Source organism: Geotrypetes seraphini, chromosome 3 (genome assembly GCF_902459505.1).
Source record: "Geotrypetes seraphini chromosome 3, aGeoSer1.1, whole genome shotgun sequence".
NCBI classification, from domain to species: Eukaryota; Metazoa; Chordata; class Amphibia; order Gymnophiona; family Dermophiidae; genus Geotrypetes; species Geotrypetes seraphini.
This window is the reverse complement of record NC_047086.1, coordinates 281,563,065-281,582,929: the sequence shown is the minus strand read 5'-3', so window position 1 is coordinate 281,582,929 and position 19,865 is coordinate 281,563,065. Positions and strand designations below refer to the sequence as shown.

At 42.7% G+C, this 19,865-nt stretch overlaps 1 protein-coding gene across 2 annotated transcripts in view; it reads left to right on the top strand.

The window, feature by feature from the left end:
* The window catches only part of ABCB10 (ATP binding cassette subfamily B member 10), a 94,142-nt gene that overhangs the window by 29,481 nt on the left and 44,796 nt on the right, over positions 1 to 19,865 (top strand). For both annotated transcript variants that reach the window (XM_033938879.1, XM_033938880.1), the window contains exons 4-7: positions 5,794 to 5,928; positions 14,547 to 14,693; positions 16,386 to 16,521; positions 18,596 to 18,691. In XM_033938879.1, coding sequence (XP_033794770.1) covers positions 5,794 to 5,928; positions 14,547 to 14,693; positions 16,386 to 16,521; positions 18,596 to 18,691 — 514 coding nt within the window. The remainder of the gene's footprint in view (positions 1 to 5,793; positions 5,929 to 14,546; positions 14,694 to 16,385; positions 16,522 to 18,595; positions 18,692 to 19,865) is intronic.

Genomic DNA, 19,865 nt, shown 5'->3' with positions numbered 1-19,865 from the left:
GTGAACCCTGCGGGACACCACATGTCGGTTTCCAGGGGGAGGATGAGGTGCTGTTCATGTTACCGGTGTAAGAGCGGGAACGTAAAAATTTGGAGAACCAATCTAGAACTGTGGAGTTAATGCCTATCTCAGAGAATTGGAAAACTAGAATATCATGATGGACAACGTCAAAAGCTGCAGAAAGGTCGAATTGTAGAAGAACAGCGAACTTGTTACAAGAATGCAGTAGCTGGACTTTAGAGATTAGTGAGGCTAGTAGGGATTCGGTGCAGAAGTTGGGTCTGAAGCCGTATTGGTAAGGTAGGAGAATGGAGAATCTTTCTAAGTAGGATGAGAGTTGGGTAGATATGATAGACTCTAGCATCTTGATTAGGAGAGGGATATTTGCTATTGGACGATAGCTGGATGGTATGGAGGGGTCTAGATCAGCTTTTATCAGAAGTGGGGTCAGAGCAATGTGTCCCATTTCAGAAGAAAATAGGCCGGATAGTAGGGCAGAGTTTATAAGTTTGGTAAGAGATGCGATGGCCTGTGCAGGAATATTCTCAAATAGGTAGGAGGGGGAAGAGTCCAAGGCACAGTTGCAAGATTTTAGTTTGAGGCAGAGTTTAGAGACCTGCGATTCAGATACGAGCTCGAAGGTGGTCCAGGACCTGTCGGCTGGGATAGGGTTGAAGATAAGCAGGGTAGGGTTGGAATCGGTGGGCACCAGAGAGTCATAGGAGACTGCAGGTGGGAAGGAGCATCTTAAGGTAGTGACTTTATCATTGAAGAATTTTGCAAGAACCTCGGCTGAAGGAGAAGAGGGGAGTAGGGTCAGATTTTGCTGACAAAACAAAAATCCTACATCCTAACCAAATAGGGTTCCGCCAATACCATTCTACTGAACTCTCCCTTTTAGGTCTAACAACCTCTACACTGTACTTCCTTGACCAACATAAGTCAGTTATCCTTGTTTCATTAGACCTTTCCACAGCCTTTGACACAATCGACCATCAACTTCTACTCAAATGATTAGCTTCGGTTGATATTTCAAATCAAATTCTTGAATGGTTCTGTTCCTATTTTACTGACCGTTCGTCCACTGTGATCTTTAATAACTCCTCTTCTAAGACTTATGTAAATAACTTTGGCATTCCTCAATGTTCCATACTTTATCCTCTACTTTTTAATATCTATCTGGCTCCTCTATTGACGCTGTGTCAATCAATTGGTTTCACACCTTATGCGTATGCTGATGATATTCAGATCATTCATCCTATCCTTCCAACAACAATGAAATCGACACCAAAAATCTGAAGTTAGATAACATTAATAACTGGTTAAGAGAAAACATAATCTCTCTCAGTATTTCTAAAATAAACTGCCTTCTCTTTCTGTGGAAAGATAGTATTCATCTTGCATCTTCTAACTGCATCGATTCACACCAATTGAATTAGTCGATTCGGTTAAAATTCTGGGAGTGATTATTGACTCAGCAGTAAAATGGTTCAACTGTCTCTACGGAGAAGCTAAGTACTGTACTTTATCTTTTTGATTTTGCTTGTGTTTGAGCCAGCCCAGCTGAGCCACTTGACCCCCGAATGGGGGATAGAGACAGTTGAACCATTTCACTGCTTTTAGTGATTTTTTCATTTATTATCACTTTACTTTCTACACTTAGCACTTTTGTGCACTAGTTAAATTTAGATGGGAAATCCAGGGATGTTTCACAAGTACCGTATTTTCACGCATATAACGCGCGCGTTATACGCGTTTTTACCTACCGCGCATACCCCTCGCGCGTTATATGCGTGAGCGCGGTATACAAAAGTTTTTAAACATAGTTCCCACCCCGCCCGATTCACCCCCCCCAGCAGGACCGCTCGCACCCCCACCCCGAACGACCGCTCGCACGCGCTCCCACCCGCACCCGCATCCACGATCGGAGCAAGAGGGAGCCCAAGCCCTCTTTCCCGGCCGACTCCCCGACGTCCGATACATCCCCCCCCTGGCAGGACCACTCGCACCCCCACCCCGAAGGACCGCCGACTTCCCGACAATATCGGGCCAGAAGGGAGCCCAAACCCTCCTGGCCACGGCGACCCCCTAACCCCACCCCGCACTACATTACGGGCAGGAGAGATCCCAGGCCCTCCTGCCCTCGACGCAAACACCCCTCCCCCCAACGACCGCCCCCCCCAAGACCCTCCGACCGCCCCCCCAGCCGACCCGCGACCCCCCTGGCGACCCCCACGACCCCCCACCCCCCTTCCCCGTACCTTTGGTAGTTGGCCGGACAGACGGGAGCCAAACCCGCCTGTCCGGCAGGCAGCCAACGAAGGAATGAGGCCGGATTGGCCCATCCGTCCTAAAGCTCCGCCTACTGGTGGGGCCTAAGGCGCGTGGGCCAATCAGAATAGGCCCTGGAGCCTTAGGTCCCACCTGGGGGCGCGGCCTGAGGCACATGGGCCCAACCCGACCATGTGGGACCAATAGGCTCCAGGGCCTATTCTGATTGGCCCACGCGCCTTAGGCCCCACCAGTAGGCGGAGCTTTAGGACGGATGGGCCAATCCGGCCTCATTCCTTCGTTGGCTGCCTGCCGGACAGGCGGGTTTGGCTCCCGTCTGTCCGGCCAACTACCAAAGGTACGGGGAAGGGGGGTGGGGGGGTCGTGGGGGTCGGCCAGGGGGGTCGCGGGTCGGCTGGGGGGGCGGTCGGAGGTTCTTGGGGGGGGCGGTCGTTGGGGGGGAGGGGGGTTTGCGTCGAGGGCAGGAGGGCCTGGGATCCCTCCTGCCCGTAATGTAGTGCGGGGTGGGGTTAGGGGGTCGCCGTGGCCAGGAGGGTTTGGGCTCCCTTCTGGCCCAACTACACAAAGGTACGGGGAAGGCGGGTGGGGGTGTCGTGGGGGTCGGCCAGGGGACGGGCGGAGGTTCTTGGGGGGGGGGGGCGGTCGTTGGGGGGAGGGGGTTTGCGTCGAGGGCAGGAGGGCCTGGGATCCCTCCTGCCCGTAATGTAGTGCGGGGTGGGGTTAGGGGGTCGCCGTGGCCAGGAGGGTTTGGGTTCCCTCCTGGCCCGATATTGTTGGGGAGTCGGCGGTCCTTCGGGGTGGGGGTGCGAGTGGTCCTGCCGGGGGGGGGATGTATCGGACGTCGTGGGGGAGGCATCAGGCTTTCAGGATGGGGACAGACCTTCAAGGGGGGACAGGACTTCAAGGGGGGACAGTGCACGGAAAGTCAGGGGGGGTGAACTTCAGAAGCAAAAGGGGTCAAATAGGAGAAGGGAATTAGGGGCTGGAAAAAAGTGGTAGGTGGGAGAAGGAGGCTGGAGCTGGGGTCGGTATTGTAAAAAGGGAACATGTTAGAGAAAGGAGCTGGGAGCTGACAATGGGGATGTGTAAGAGAAGAGGGCTGGGAGCAGAAAAGGGGATATGTGTGAGAAGGAGGCTGCAAAAGGGACATGCGAGAAAAGGGAGTTTGGGCTGGAGGCTGAAAGGGAAAAGATGGGAGAAGGGGGCTGGGGGGGCTAAAAAGGGGTTTGGAGCTGGGGCTGAAAAAAGGGGACATGTGAGGGAAGGAGCTTAATTTAAAGGGGGGTTCTTGGGAAATTAGACCTGGTGTAGGAGGCTGTTAAAAGATGACAGTTCAGAGAAGAGGGCTGGAGCTTGAGACTACAAAAGGTGAGTTGTGAGAGAAGGGGTCTGGGTCTGGATTTGGGGGCTGAAAAGGAAGACAGGTGTGATAAGGAGTCTGGGGCTAGAACTGAGGGCTGGAAGAGCAGGTATGAGAAGGGGGGTTACGGTTGGGGGCTATAAAAAGGGAATGTGTGAGAGAAGGGAGCTGGGGATGAAAAAAGGGGGAGGTGGGAGAAGGGGGCTATAAAAGGGGACATGTGAGAGAAAAGGACTGGGACTGAAGCTGGGAGCTAAAAAGGGGCATATGAGAGAAAGGGGCTGAAGATAGAAGCTGGAAGAATAAGTGAAGGTTGATGGGGAAAGGGGGAATGGAGAAGGGAATTCTATGGAGGTGAAGGATAGAGAAAGGGAACAGATTTTTATGTTGATGAAAAAAGGTGAAAATAGGGAAGGGAAAAGGGGAAATGGGAGCCTGAATATGGGGGTAAGACATAAGAAGAATAGCCATACTGGATCAGACTAATCTATTCTAGCACCCGTTAATGTAATGGGCTTAAACACTAGTATATTATAATATTGTAAATTTTTATTTTAAGCTGAAGTCTGTCAGTTTATTTTTTTTTACCGACTCCAACTCCACCCAAAATTGCTTCTGACTTCGACTTCTTGACTCCAACTCTTGACTCTACAGTAGAGAATGACATGGGGACAAATTATCCCCGTCCCCACGGGAACTCATTTTCCCGTCCTGTCCCCAAGAGTTCTTTTCCTGTCCTTGCCCCATTCCTGCAAGCTCCATCCTCATCTGCACAAGCCTCAAACACTTTAAAATCATAGGTATTCGATTCTTGTCCTGTTAAGGCAGAGCTTGAAGGAATGGGGCAGGGACAGGGACAAAACTCGCGGGGATGGGGAAATTTAGTTCCTGCAGGAACGGGGACAAATTTACAGTGCTGCTATTTTAGGTTTGAAAAAACTGAAACTATGACTGTTCATCTATGTCTTTGGTGCTAGAGTTAGCTGTTAGGAGTTGTGAAACTTTATTGATTTTTGGAATTTTTATACAGTTTTGGAGATAGGGCTCAATTGAGGTGGGTGTATTTTATTATTGCAGTTCTGATTTATCATTCTGTACCTTACTTTAAATGAATGATTTTGAAAAGGGTTAGTAATCAAGATGAATGAATAAAGACTCCAAGATGTTATAGCTTCAGCAGGTGCCAACAATAAAACTTGGAGCTACACAAAGCCGAAAGGATCACGATGAGGAGATCCAAAACCTACTTAGAATAAGCTGCCATTTTTATGGCTGCTGTGTTCCTTAGCAAGGCTTGGGAGTTGCAAACATCATTTCTGATCCTTAGACACTGGAAGTTTTGGAAAATCTGTGCAGGAAACTAAATCTAGTTCACATTATGAGCAAAATTGTTACTTCCACCTAGTCTACCTAACGGTTGGGTCAACCTTGTCAAAAATAAATAGTAGGACAAGAGCCCATTTTTTTCTAATAATTAAAACTGTATCATATAAAGTACAGTACAGTAAAACCTTGGATTGCAAGTAACTTGGTTTGCAAGTGTTTTGCAAGACAAGCAAAACATTTTATTCAATTTTAACTTGATTTACAAGCAATGTCTTGCAATACAAGTACATACAGTATACACACATCACATCATCACAACTGAGCCGATGGTTCTTCTCTCGCTGATGCTGCAGGAGTGTAGTGACTGTTCTAAATGAACGAGGTCTTACAATACAAGTACATATAGTATTTTGTATTAAAGTTTTTGGGTTGTGGAACAAATCGTCTGAGTTTCCTTTATTTCCTATGGGGAAATTTGCTTTGATATACGAATGCTTCTGGAACGAATTATGCTCGCAAATCAAGGTTTGACTGTATTTGAATGCAATCTGGGAAATTGCACTTCCAAATCTTGTCCCTTGTGGTAGTACAAGACACTTAAGTTTACATTTCTTACTGCTTTCAGATTTTGCTTTGTGTGCCCCCTCAAAAACCTTTTGATGAATTTTAGATTCACTTTTAGCAGTCACCAAATTTAATGGGTTTATTGAAATCCTCCTAGTGTGGGACAAGAAGTGGTGATAAAATATTTATCCTTTTAGTTTTCAAAGTTGTAACTATATGTGTGTGTTTTGTTTTGTTTTTTTTAATGGTAGTTTATTGTGTCACCAAAACTGGCTGCATTTGTCTTGAGTGTTGTGCCGCCCCTTGCCATCATTGCTGTACTGTATGGAAGGTACCTGCGCAGACTTACCAGATTGACTCAGGATTCGCTTGCAGAAGCCACACAGGTAAATTGTCCTGAAGGAGTTTGTAGAAAGTCCATGAAGTTGATAAAGATAGGTTAACAACAGTTTATACCGTATCCTGAATTTAATCTTCAACTAATACAACCTTACATAGAAATTGGATACACGATTAAATTTCCCAGCACCAAACAGAGCTCGAATTATCGAGTTTTGAGTAACTTGTAAGGCATGAATCGCATTCATAGGAACGCCTAACAACACCAAGGGCTCCTTTTACTAAGGTGCACTAGCGTTTTTAGCTCACGCTAAACGAAAAATACTAACGCAAGCTCTATGGAGGCGTTAGCATTTAGTGCGCGCGGTATTGTAGTGTGCGCTAAAACCACTAGCGCAGCTTAGTAAAAGGAGCCCCAAGTTACAATAATCCAAACTGGACAATACGCCTAATTGAAGAACATACTTGAAATTAGCCCCAGACAAGTAAGATTTGAGATGGTTCAACAGTCTCAACTTAAAATGTTGTTCTTAGCTGCTCATATCTCTGTTTGTGTCTTTCTGTCTGTCTTTTTCTTTCTCCTTCTCTCAGGGCCTTGCTGTTGTAGATTGTTTGATAGCTGTTCTTTGTAAATGTAGTAGTTGCCTCAGCATAGACTTCTTGAAGAATGTGGATACTAGGCTGCAGCTTAGTTGAGAACTGGGGTCAAATTGTGATGGACCATTGAGTAGAAGACAACTGGTTAACACACCATACTTTGGTTAAGGAGGAGCTCTCCTGTCAATAGCAGTATGTTTTTGTAATGGGGAGACTGGGAGAGAGTTCTAACTGCCTATGCTACTCTGTTCAGCAAATTGTATAGGTCCCCTTCTGAACAACAGTGTGTGTGTGTAGTTTGTAGTTTGAGAGGCTAAAGGATTTTTGTGACATGATCTCTGAGCACTAAAGAGGGTAAATAGTGGAGTGCCATAGGGATCTGTACTGGGACCTGTGCTATTTAACATATTTATAAACAATCTGGAAATTGGAATGATGAGTGAGGTGATTAAATTTGCAGACTGAGTATCCAAATGGCAGATGAAATTTAATGTGGACAAATGGAAAGTGATGCACATTAGGAAGAATAACCCAAATCATAGTTACCAGAAGCTAGGGTCCACCTTTAGGGTCTGCGCCCAAGAAAAAGATCTAGGTGTCTCAAACAGAAATATTTCAAAATGATGAACAGGGCTGGGAAGTTATTAGCACATACCCTGTGGAAGCGTCTGCTCCGCAATAATATCACTACCATTGTAGATGCGCAGAGGGCGTATTACACTACATTGACACACATTCAACAAGCTTTTGTCCAGTATTATCAAACCCTTTATTCGCCGGAACATGATGTTCCTCCAGGGGTAATTGAGTCCTTAGATCAAGTACAGCTCGAGAGCCTCATGCCATCAGAGGCTAATCAACTCTCTGCACCTATCGGTGATGATGAAATTCTTTGGGCGATTAAGGATATGCAGCTGGGTAAGTCACCCAGTTTGGATGGCTATTCCACAAAATTTTTTAAAGATTTTAAGCAATACTTGGTCAAACCTTTACAATGCTATACTGCTCTCCATCCCAGTGCCCAGGCAGTATCAGATTGTTTGGGAAAATGCCACTGGCAAGACATATGAGACTAAGGTGTGAGAGAGGCAATTGGGATTTCTCTTACGAGTCTCGGTCGCCAGCAATATGGTTGAGAACGGCTATAAGATGCTGTACCAGTGGTATTATACTCCAGTGTGCTTAAAAGCTATTTTTGGAACGGGCTTCGAAAAATGTTGGAGAGCCTGTGGGTCTGAGGATTCCTTTCTCCACATATGGTGGTCTTGCACCAAAGTTATAGTGTTTTAGGAACAGGTTATGGATTTTGTCTCTGAGGTATTGGGCTTCTCTGTAGACAAATCGATTGAATGCTGCTTGCTGAATGTTGTCCCTCTAGAATTACTGACCTGCCATCACAAATGGATTATTCAAGTAGTGACGGCTAGCCACCTTGTAAAAGCGAGAACTTCCCCTTTTGGATGGTGTCCTTGAGAGAGTAAACCATATAGCTTTGATGTCTAAATTAACTGCCCTTCGTAGAAATATGGTCCCTCATTTCAAAAAAATTTGGGCTCCCATTCTTGCTTGGAGTGAAAAATTTCAACCTGTGATACTTTAGGATTTTCATCTATTGCTGGCGCTTTCACTACCCACATTGTGGGGTGGGGGTGGAGGTTTGGGTAGTGGTAGGGGGATGCTTTAGGAATTATTTTGTCAGGTTTGTAGACTCTTTCTAGGAGGCAGTGTTTAGCCATGTACTGAAGAGTAACGGTACATCGTAAATGGAACCTATGGTGTTATGTTGGTTGTACTTTTATAACTTTTTGCTATTTTAAGGTGCAACATTGTCTTTTTTGTATTTTGCTTTATATGGTTCAATAAAATTTATGAACTTTAAAAAAAAAAAATCCAAACTGTAACAAAGGCTTGATTGCTTTGTTGCTCAAGTTAGGATAACTACTGCATAACACAATACAACTAAAATTATTTGCTGTTAGTTTTCAAGGACCAGTCACATCAAAGAATGATGCTTGTCTGGCTGTTATATCCTTATGCACACAACATACTCATAATATTGGCAGACTCTTGCATTCATAACATACATGTCATCTATTTTAGTATATACAGTATAATCTCATTATAACGGACTAGTCATTATAACGGACTCGCTTATAATGGAACCTCGTCTATAGCGGACAAGGTCCGCTGGTCCCGGCCGTGTGCCTTTATAAACATGCAGAAAATCATTGCATATAGCGGACTCGCATATAACTGATAAACAATTTGGTCCCCAGAGCTGCTTTTAGCTGTAATTTTGTTCGGCTATAACAGACATGCAGGTTCTGCCTACAAGGCGCGTGGCGTGCTGGTAATATAGTATCAAAATGCAGCCCAGAAGAAAATGACAAGAGTATTTTTCTTTCCAGTACAGTATGACATAATGCTTTAGAACATCTTTTATGGCTCCTTTTACTAAGCTGCATTAGGGCTTTAACGCATGGTATAGCGCACGCTACAATGCTGCACATGCGAGACGCTAACACCAGCATTCAGCTGGCATTAGCTCTAGCCGCGTAGTGCAGGGTTAGCGCGTGCTAATCTGCTGGGTGCGCTAGGGAGCCCTTAGTGTTCTGATTTTGCAATAATTTTATGCCATACCAATATTTTGTTGAGTTTTGTTATTGATGTTGCTGATGTGCTTGTGCAGTGACTGTTGTTTATTGATTGTACGTTGTTTCAAGTTGACCTAAATAAAGTTTTTAAAAAATGAAACTCTGGATATAACGGACTCTGGATGTAACAGCCTATTTTTCCAGGTCCCTTGAAGTCCGTTATAACAAAATTATACTGTACTTATGAAGGGAATTTTTTAAAAATAAACTAGAATTTTGGAATCTCTCATGACACACCCGGAATCTCTTCAAGTCACACCACTGTGCCGTGGCACATAGTTTGAGAGACACTGTCATAGGCAAATATGCTGAAACCTTTCATCCAATGTGCAGTGGCAGCCCAAAAAAGCAAACAAGATTCTAGGAATTATTAGAAAAGGGATGGCAAATAAAACTAAGAATGTTATAATGCCTCTGTATTGCTCCTTGGTGCGACCTCGCCTTGAGTATTGCATTAAATTCTGGTCGCATTATCTCAAAAAAGATATAGCAGAATTAGAAAAGGTTCAAAGAAGAGCAACCATGATGATAAAGGGGATGAAACTCCTCTCATATGAGGAAAGACTAAAGAGGTTAGGGCCCTTCAGCTTAGAAAAGAGATGGCTGAGGAGAGATATGACTGAAGTCTATAAAATTCTTAGTGGTGCAGAACAGGTACAAGTGAATCCATTTTACTAGGGGACACTTGATGAAGTTACAGGGAAATACTTTTAAAACCAATAGGAGGAAATATTTTTTCACTGGAAAATAGTTAAGCTCTGGAACAAATTGCCAGAGGATATGGTAGCAGCTATTAACATAGATGGGTTTAAAAAAAGGTTTGGACAAGTTCCTGGAGGAAAAGTCCATAGTCTGCTATTGAGACTCAACAAAACAAAAAGGCAAAAGTGGAGAAGATGAATGGAATGACCAAGTTTATTATGACAAGAGTCAGTCAATGAAACAGTCATAAAAACTAAAAACAGTCCAATAAAATCAATCCAGCTGACTAAAATAATAATAACACAGTTTATATCAATCCAATAAGCAGCATCAATAGAAAATATGTTCTAGCAATTGTGATGGGTATGTGTTAATATGATAAATAGTTGTGATGACCAATCACAGAAGGTCAAGCAGCTGGGAGGTAGTACCACATAGATCTGTGTAAGAGCCATAGACCAAACCAATAAACAGAAACATGAGATCCTACATGGTCCATGTTGTGGCTAATGTGGTAGCCTTCATTAGGGGTCCAAAACTATCTGGGGGATGCATTAAAGTCAGCGATCACTGCTAAACCTGTTTTCACAGCTTTAGCAACGATAGCTGATAACTGACCTGATACACAAAATGATCCATCGCGTGTTTTTCCCCTCGATTGCCCATTTTTCAATCCTGCCATGCAAATTAGTAAAACCCCATGCAAAACAGTCAAGCGATTGATGCACTAACATGGCTTGGCTATTTAGCATCGGGTTTTACCAATCGTAAAAATCGATTACTCTAAACCTGTCGATAACAAGTCTGCCCGGGTTTTTTTTCTTCAATGGCACAGATATTTTGTGTGTATATTACACATGTAAAATATCTATCCCATAAACAAAAAAATGATTTTAAAAAGTCCCCCATCGCTGACAAACAAAAACCTGCTCCCCCCAAAATAGTAGGAAGGATGCCCATACCTTCCTGACACGAGAGACCTCCCCCACCCCCAAAAAAAGGCAGGAAGGATGCCCACTCCCTCCTGCCACTGGAGGCCCCCCTCCACCTCGAGGCCCCCTCCCCCGTATCTTTTAAAAGTTGGGAACAGGAGGTGTGCTCAGTTCTTCCTGCCTCTGCTGAAAATGCTGTGCCTTAGGCCCCTCCCCGGTGCATCCTATAATGCATGGGGAGGGGCCTATGGCCCTGTTTGGCTCAGGTGCCTCAGGCCCCTCCCTTGGGAAGGGCCTGAGGCATCTGAGCCAATCAGGGACTTCTTTAGGCTCCTTCCTCTGTCCCCTGTAGCCAGAATAAAGGAAAGAGCCTAAGGAAGGCCCTGATTGGCTCAGATGCCTCAGACCCTTCCCAATGGAGGGGCCTGAGGCACAATCAGGGCCTTAGGCCCCTCCCCATGCATCACATGATGCACTGGGGAGGGACCTAAGGTCCAGCATTTTCGGTAGCGACAGGAGGAATTGAGCACACCTCCTGTTCCCAATTTATAAAAGGTATAGGGAGAGGGTCTCGAGGGGGAGGGGGGCCTCCAGTGGCAGGAGGGAGTTGGCATCCCTCTTACCCTTTTTTGGGGGGGTTTCCTTCATGGCAGGAAGGAGTGGGTATCCCTCTTGCCATTTTAGGGGGGATTGGGGGCGGTGGCTCGGGAGAGCATAGCAGGGGGTGCTTTATTTTTATTTTTTTTTTTATTGAGACAGATTGTGTGTGTTTAACTCATGCACAACATCTGTTCCATTAAAAGAAAAAACAACAGAAGTCCTAACAGCAGTGACAGGAGGCTGCTTCCCTAATCACTGCTGTTAGGGCTCTGCGCATGTGTCAATCGTTCACTGAACGATTGAATCAGTCACGTTTGTGTGCAAATCATTTGCATACAAACTTAATAATGCATCAGTTGCTGTTGGAGAATTGGCCGGAGAATCAGCCAATAGAGATCATATCTCTATCTTTAGTGCATCTAGCCCTAAGAGCATAGACCAGACAGTGATAGATACTAAAAAAATACTTAAGCCAATGCTTGAAAAACCTGTGCATTTTTTAAAGAATGACTCGCCTTTTTGAAGTTGACAATAGTGACCGCAATAGCAGCCCATCAGATTTTACTGCAAACATTAAAGAATATTTCCCTTAGTCTCCCAAGCATTTGGACACTTCCAACACAGACTCCTCAACAGATAGTTTATACTGTACAAGCAAATCCTGCTCTGGCCTAGACCCTCCCACCTTGCCCTTCAACCCAGCCATCCCTTGGCTCTCATTACATTTATACTACTATGCATTACACTCATCAAATCTTCAGCTGTTCCTGACTAAAGAAAATCTCCACTAATTAAATCTCCTGCTTCCAAGCCTCTCACTGGCCCTCTTGACTATCACAGTTTCATTCTTACCCTATACTTAGAAACCAACCAAGAGATCAAAGGAACCTTAAAAAATAAAAACCAATCTCTCTCTATATATAGATATATCTATATCTATCTATCTAATCTATCTACATACATATACTAGTACAAATATTTAACCTTCACAAAGCTGTAGTAATCCTAGCCATTATGTCCTTCAATATCCCAGTCATTGTAGGCCAGGGTAAGCATGGGGACCTGAGAAATTGCCCTTACAAAAACATAGACCCTTCAGCTTAAAACAAATACCCATCTTCCCTGAAACACCTACAGCAAACAGCTTGTCTATTACCCCTAATAAATGCTAGATCAGTTAACAACAAAGATATAATAAACAATCTACTCACTGATGAAAAGTGATTGTTGAACCTGGCTGAAAGACAATGATGGAGTCACACTCTGTATGATATGCCCCATCTGGCTATTGAGCCCTAGCATGCTTTAGAACCGTCAAAAAAGGAGGAGAAGTACAGCAAAAGTCCCGTGAGAACTCGGGGCAGCCATTCAGCGAGCAGCTCAGCGCAGGGCAGGAATGAGGAAATTTCACTCGTGCCCGGTACACCGCTGGGCTGCGAGAATTAGTTGTGGCCATTAAGGGAGAGGCTCAGCATGGAGCAGGAGTATGGAAATCTCACTCCTGCTGAGTATACTGCTGGACCCCAGGGATTCAAAAAGGTATGTGAGGGGAGGTGGGAGAGAGGTAAAAAAAAGTGGCAAAGTCAGCTGGGACAGGAGGGATCCCTCCTGTTCCGCCCACCATGTCATACGGTAGGCCCGATAGAAGCCTGTAGGACATCGGGAGAGAGGGGGGACATGGTACAGGGCAGAGAGGGAGGCTGAGTGCAGAGCCTGGCAGAGCACGAAGTGGGGGGGGCAGGATGGAGAGCCTGTGAGGGAGTGAGGAGGGCTGAATGCAGAACTTGGCAGGGGAGGAAGTGAGGAAGGAGCAGGGCACAGATCCTGGCAGGGCACATGAATATTAAACCCCCCTCCCCCCATCTTCTATTCAATTCAACCTTTTTTCCTCCTTTTTGGGGGCAGGACAAAAGGTACCTCGTATTATACTCAGATTGACTTATATTCGAGTATATACAGTAAGTATTGTCATGCTTTTGACTACAATCATGCTCCCCTATGTATTGACTATAATCATGCTCCCTGCCTATGTATTGTCCTACATGTCATGACCAAAAATGTACTATCATGCTCACATTACTATACCCTGTTCTACTATATTATGTATATCCTGTTATGTTTTATTATGCATATAAACTTGTAACCCGTTCTGAGCTCTTCTGGGAGGATGGTGTATAAATCCAAATAAACAAATATGTTCAGCAGTCCAAACTAAACATATAGGCAATTGTATAACCTAGGTGCCTGCATTTATATATATATATATATATATATATATGTCTATCTGTTGAATGCATAAATGTTTATGCCTCCATGTTGATATTTCATATTTGCTAGCATGCTACCTAAAAGCTATTTTACAAATACTTGCTTTTCAAAGGAGTATAAACAGGGATGGAATGTGGGTGGGCCATAGGCAGAGCTCCCACTTACATGTATCACTGCTACATTTTCAGCAGCTCTATGGCTGGCATAAGTACAAGTGCTTAGATACTAGTTGTCTATATTCCTTTATAAAATATAGGCTACTCCCTAAATGGAGACACTTAGTTATCAAATTCCCTCTATAGTGACAGCACAGTGACAATATTTGATATATATTTAGCACATTTGTTATGTATTGCACTGAATATGGAATAAATGCAGCTAACATTTAACTTAATCAGCTGGAATGCAACCAGAATATCAGTTATTAGGATATATTGATGCACCTTCTTGTCCAGTTTGTTTATCTTGACTAGATAGTTCCTGCTCAAAAGAGCTGCCAACTGTGTTTTGATGTACAGCACTATGTTTAGTAGTGCTACAGAAACGTTTATTAGTAGTAGTAAATATAGAATTTTGCTATTCTGTGTAAGCAGAAAATGTATTTTCTCTTGCTGTTTATCCTTTCTCTTTTCCACCTGATTTTTATTATTTTTTTTCCTGACACTGGCTTTTCCAAAGCTATGGTAGAGGTTTCTACCGTGGGCCAGTGAGATAAATGCTTTGACGCTCATAGAATTCCTATGAGCATTTAACTCGCTGGCCCGTGGTAGAAATCTCTAAAGCGGCTTTGTAAAAGACAAGGCAGATAAGAAAAAGTATTTGTAGATTTAAACAGTTATGTAATTGGTTTACAATGAGAATTACAGATGCAGCACTGTGATACTGGGATTTTTGTTTTCCATTTTTAAATAGTTAGCTGAAGAGCGCATCGGAAACCTAAGAACAGTCCGGGCATTTGGGAAGGAAATGATAGAAATGGAAAAATACAAAAGCAAAATAGATTATGTGCTGCAGTTTGCAAATAAAGAGGCATTAGCCCGAGCTGGCTTCTTTGGAGCGGTGAGTATAAAAGATACTTATGTTTAATAAAGGTGAAAATCTGTTGGAGTCAGGAGAGGAAGATAGCATTTTGTAAGCATATTGTTCAAGCACCCAAGCCACTACTTGAACATTTCTAGAGAACTCCTTCATCAAGTGCATCACTCTTTGTGCGTGCAAATAAAATAGCAAGAAGCTGTCTGCTCAATGGGTAGGTGTGCAGAAAGAACAGCTTTTCATCGTTCACACTGATCCACTAGCTTTGAGCAGTTTCCTGTTCAAAGATGCCTTTGAGCACTGATGTTAGCCCACTTTCCCCAATCAAGTAAATGGCAGCCATGAAGAAGCTCTTCCCTCTTCCTCTTGTTCTTCCCTCTTTATGTTCTCTTTACTTGATTTTATTGTAGTTCAGCCCTCTCCTTCTCGTTTACCTGTATGTCCTTCTTTGTCCATGTAATTTGTTTGTTTTTTTAAATTTAAATTTGTATGCCCCATTTTATATTGCATATCACCGAGAATCCATGATAGGCGATTAATCAAATTTTTATTAAACTTGAAACTTATATACACAAGCTTTTTCCTTTTTTTTCTCTCTCTTGACACAAAACAAAAAGAAAGAGAACAACTCCTGCCAGTCTGGCTCTAAATACCTGTTATAAATAAATTCCTTTGCTAAACTTCAGCCAGAACTTGTCTCCTTAGGCTGTTCCACACAAAAAAATAAAACTTTCTGTATTGAGGGCCCCAGCCTCTCTGCAGCAGAAGCTAAAAACCAGCAAAAAACACCATATGTGGGAGACTAGCCTGATTTGGCTGGTTAGCCTGGCATGTCCAGGGAGGTCACCAAGACATAATTGCTTATAAATAACATTTTTATTTGTTATCATTTGCCTTACACAAAATAGAATGAATTTGGCTTATCTCAGCCAAACTACTACAGGCATCACTCTGTTTTCCCAAGGCCTGCCTCCGGCTATCTCTAAGGAAAACTTGGGAGTTCCTCTTTCTGCCTCAGGGACCTCTCTATAATAAACTCAGCCTGGATAGAAATACCTCTCTCCTGTGAATCCTGCTTCTGTGCCTCAACATTGAGCTCCATTGTCCTGTGCATGCTGGGACTTGTAGTTCCACATTTGATCAGTACCTTCTGCTGCCCGATGGTATATTATTTGCATGGGGGAGGGAAATCTGTTACAGGATATTGTCTTAAAATGTGGTAACATGAGTTTGGTATGGGGTGGGGGTGGGTGAGAGGTTGGAAGGTGGTTCCAGGGAGCAGCAGCAGACGATGTGTGTTTGGGGGAAGAAAATGCAAATGCAGAGAGGCAAATCTAAGATCCCTAAGCAGTTTTTGTGAGAAACAAAAGTGATAATTAGCTGAGCTTTTAATGTGTGCAGTAAAGTTTATTAAATTCTCAGCATGGTAACCAGCAAACCAGACCTGCTCCAGCATTAATAAATACTACAGCAATCTGGCAGAGCGATGTGTACTCTGAGGTGAGTCTTGGCAACTGATCATCTGATCATGAGGCTTAGAGTGGGAAAAAAGTAACTATTAAATCAATCCAGTTAAAAAAAACAATTCTGCAGTCTTTAATCTCTGCAAAATTAAGGAGCCCAATATGTAAAATCTGGTTAAATGGTAGTTATTGTAATATTCTTGGGAGTGTAAGGTGAGAGCTCAGGTCTAATGTGATTTTATGTTTTTGACAGACAGGACTGACTGGGAACCTGATCGTACTCTCGGTATTGTATAAAGGAGGACTGCTCATGGGCAGTGCTCATATGACTGTGGGAGAACTCTCTTCCTTTCTCATGTATGCCTTCTGGGTCGGTGTGAGCATTGGAGGTATGCAGCAAGCAGATAAACACACACAGTATTAAATGTGTATGTTTATTTTCCTCTGAAAACCATTATAAACTACTACCGGTACTACTATTAAAAGTTTATGTAGCACTTTATAGATACATACTGGTGGATTTTTTTGTGGACTTATTTTGGATTCTTCACATCCTCTTTACATAAAATAATAATAATAATTTTATTCTTCTATACCGCCATAGTCAGATGACTTCTAGGCGGTTCACACCAAAGAGAGCTGGACAGTCAGCGAATTACAATGTACATATTATAAGATTATAAGCTTGTTTATTAGGTAACCCAGTGGCATTATCATATGATACTGTGCTATTTGGTATGGCAATGAGAGCAAAAAGTCAGATTTCTACAAATAATAACAAATTATTACTTATAATGACGGGGGTTGCCATTCAACAAATTACGTATAATTGGAAAAATTGGAGTAGATTAAATTATAATTTCTGGTGGAATTCCTTATGTCATGTTTATAAAATGGAAAGATTTATTGCAATACAGCGTGGTTTTTTCAGGAAATTTCAGGATGTGTGGGAGCTATTAAAAAGTATTGTACTGATTAGATGACATTTTATTTTATTTTTTTTTCCCCTTAAATTTACAAGTTTGATTGTGAGGGGGGGAGGGGAGGGTAAATTTATTGTTACATATTGTATAAGGTATTGATTATATGATAAGAAAGGGTGGGAGATAAGAGCACATTATTTGTACCATTAATGATTATTAAGTGTTATATTTATTGTTTTTTTGTTTGGATATATTGTTACATTTATTGTAAATTTGAAAATGAATAAAGAATTTATATAAAAAAAAAAAAAAAAGATTATAAGCTTATAAGAATACGACATGTTATACATGAGTAGATATAATACATGTTATACAAGATATACAAGTTATACAGGAATAGATATAGTACAATTGTTAATTTTTAGTGTAGCTTCTGTTTAGGAGATAAATCTATCGAAACTGAAGCTACACTAAAAATTCCAACAATTGTACTATATCTATTCCTGTATAACTTGCCTTTTGAGATATTTCACATAGCTGTTCTGTTAAGAAATTGTCCCCCTTTATTGTACCTTGCTCTGTTTACTGAATGCCATTGTTTTTAAAACTAGGTATATTTAGTTCTTAATCTTTTTTCCCCTGGTCTGCAAATTTGGGTCCCAAAGAGCTGATTATAAAAAATACAACAGATGAAGAGTAAGGCCACATGTTTAGGCTAGCAAACTACTGAAGAAAGTGTTTTGAGAAAATTGCTTTTCTCTGCTATAAATTTTGTCAAGGGTCTTCAACAAATTAAGGACTAAAGTACAATTAAGGACTAAAGTACAATTGTTGCTGAATTATGGTAACTGTTAATGCCCACAAGACTGTGGATGAAATAAGATATACAGAGTTTGTAGATAGTGGAATGCAGAATCCATTATCCAGAATTTTGCTACTGTAGTTGAGGTCGAGATTAGGCTGGTTAGTAATTAAACACAAGATCTGATCAGTGTTAAATACAAAATGTGGCACCTTCAAGTTTGTTTCTATGGCTATTTTTTCATAATTCTCTGTTGATAAGCTAATCCTGCTACGGTGTCAGGTCAAAACCGTGGAAAACAAAGGTGTGCGCCGATAACTGAGCGCAGCGCGGAGGCGCGCGCCGAAGAAAATAACTGTTTTTAGGGGTTCCGACGGGGGTGTGTGTGGGGGAACCCCCCCACTTTATTTTATACAGATCGCACCACGTTGTGGGGGGTTGTAACCCCCCACATTTTACTGAAAACTTCACTTTTTCCCTAAAAACAGGGAAAAAGTTAAGTTTACAGTATAATGAGGGGGGTTACAACCCCCAAAAACATCTATGAACCATGAGAAAGCATGCTTAAAAATTGTATGCATGAGTACTTGCTGCTTTTTTGTGTTTTCCATTAGAGGGATAAAGTTAAAAAATAAGACAGCTGAAATCTAAAAAGGTGGAAAATGATCTGTGCTTGTGTGTTCATATCTCTGCTCTTTCAGTAATAGAGAATTTGGCATTTCTCTGCTTGTGTTTCAGGCTTGAGCTCTTTTTATTCTGAATTAATGAAAGGTTTTGGTGCAGGCGGACGTCTCTGGGAGCTTCTAGACAGGAAGCCAATGCTACCCTTTAATGGTAAGTGTTTAGGAGTACAGGCAGTCCCTGGGTTATGAACGTCCACTTAAGTTGGACTCGTACTTACGTGTGTGGTCACTCTCTCCTGTTCCTCTCACCACACAGGTCCGTAATCTCCATTCCCCTTCTTCCCGTGGTCTTCCCAAAGTGGTGGCAGCTGGTGGCAGGAGCAGCATTGTATATAGGACGCCCAAGGTCTGCCCCATTCTGCCGTGTCTGCTTCCTTTGATGTCACTTCCTTTAGGCAAATGCAGCAGAATAAGGCTAACCTTGGGCATCCTGTTTACAGCACTGCTCTTGGTATTCAAAGAAACCAGAGAAGTGGAGTAAATGAACCAGCAAATCCCAGGTTTATTAACATGAAAGTAATAAATGATAAATAATAAAAACAATGCACACAGTAAAAAAAATAAAAACATTGCACATTGTAAAAAAAAAAATATAGTTCAGTAAGAGCAACTAATAGCTCACAATAAATAATGGCATTGATTCTGAAACATGAAGCTTAGAGTTCCAAATGTCATGCTGATATAATCAGTAGCTAGTCAAATGGTGCTAATGTAACTGATGGTGGTTGAGTTTAAATACAAATACAGCAAACAGTGTGGCAGTGTGATGTGCTTCAATAGATGACCCTACACGGTCCGTGTTTTGGCTTAGCATCGGTATTCACCAGCCGTCTTTGTCCAGTGGAGTTTAATTAAACTCATTTTAGCTTCACGTACTAGTCCACCTGGTTGATGATTTATGAGATGAAGTGTTTGGTTTCGGTTGACAGTGTAGAGATGTTGACAGTGTAGAGATGGGGACAATGATCGTGATGTCATCCGCGTAGATGTATGATTGGAGGTTCAGTTTGTATAAATGGGGTGGGGGATAAAGGGGAGCCTTGGGGAACACCACAGGGGTTGGTCCAGATCTGGGAGTAGGTTTGCTCACTGGTGACTTGGTAGGATTGGTTTCTTAGGAAGCCTCTAAACCAGAGTACATGGTCTGAGATACCTATGGCGTCTATCCGGTTGAGTAGGATGTCATGGTCCACCAAGTTGAAGGCGCTGTTGAGGTCAAATTGGAGTATTAGTGCATGTTTCCCTGAGCTGAGTAGTTGTGCAATGTGATCAATGATGGAGGCTAAGGCTGTTTCGGTGCTGTGGTGTGAGCGGGACCCCGATTG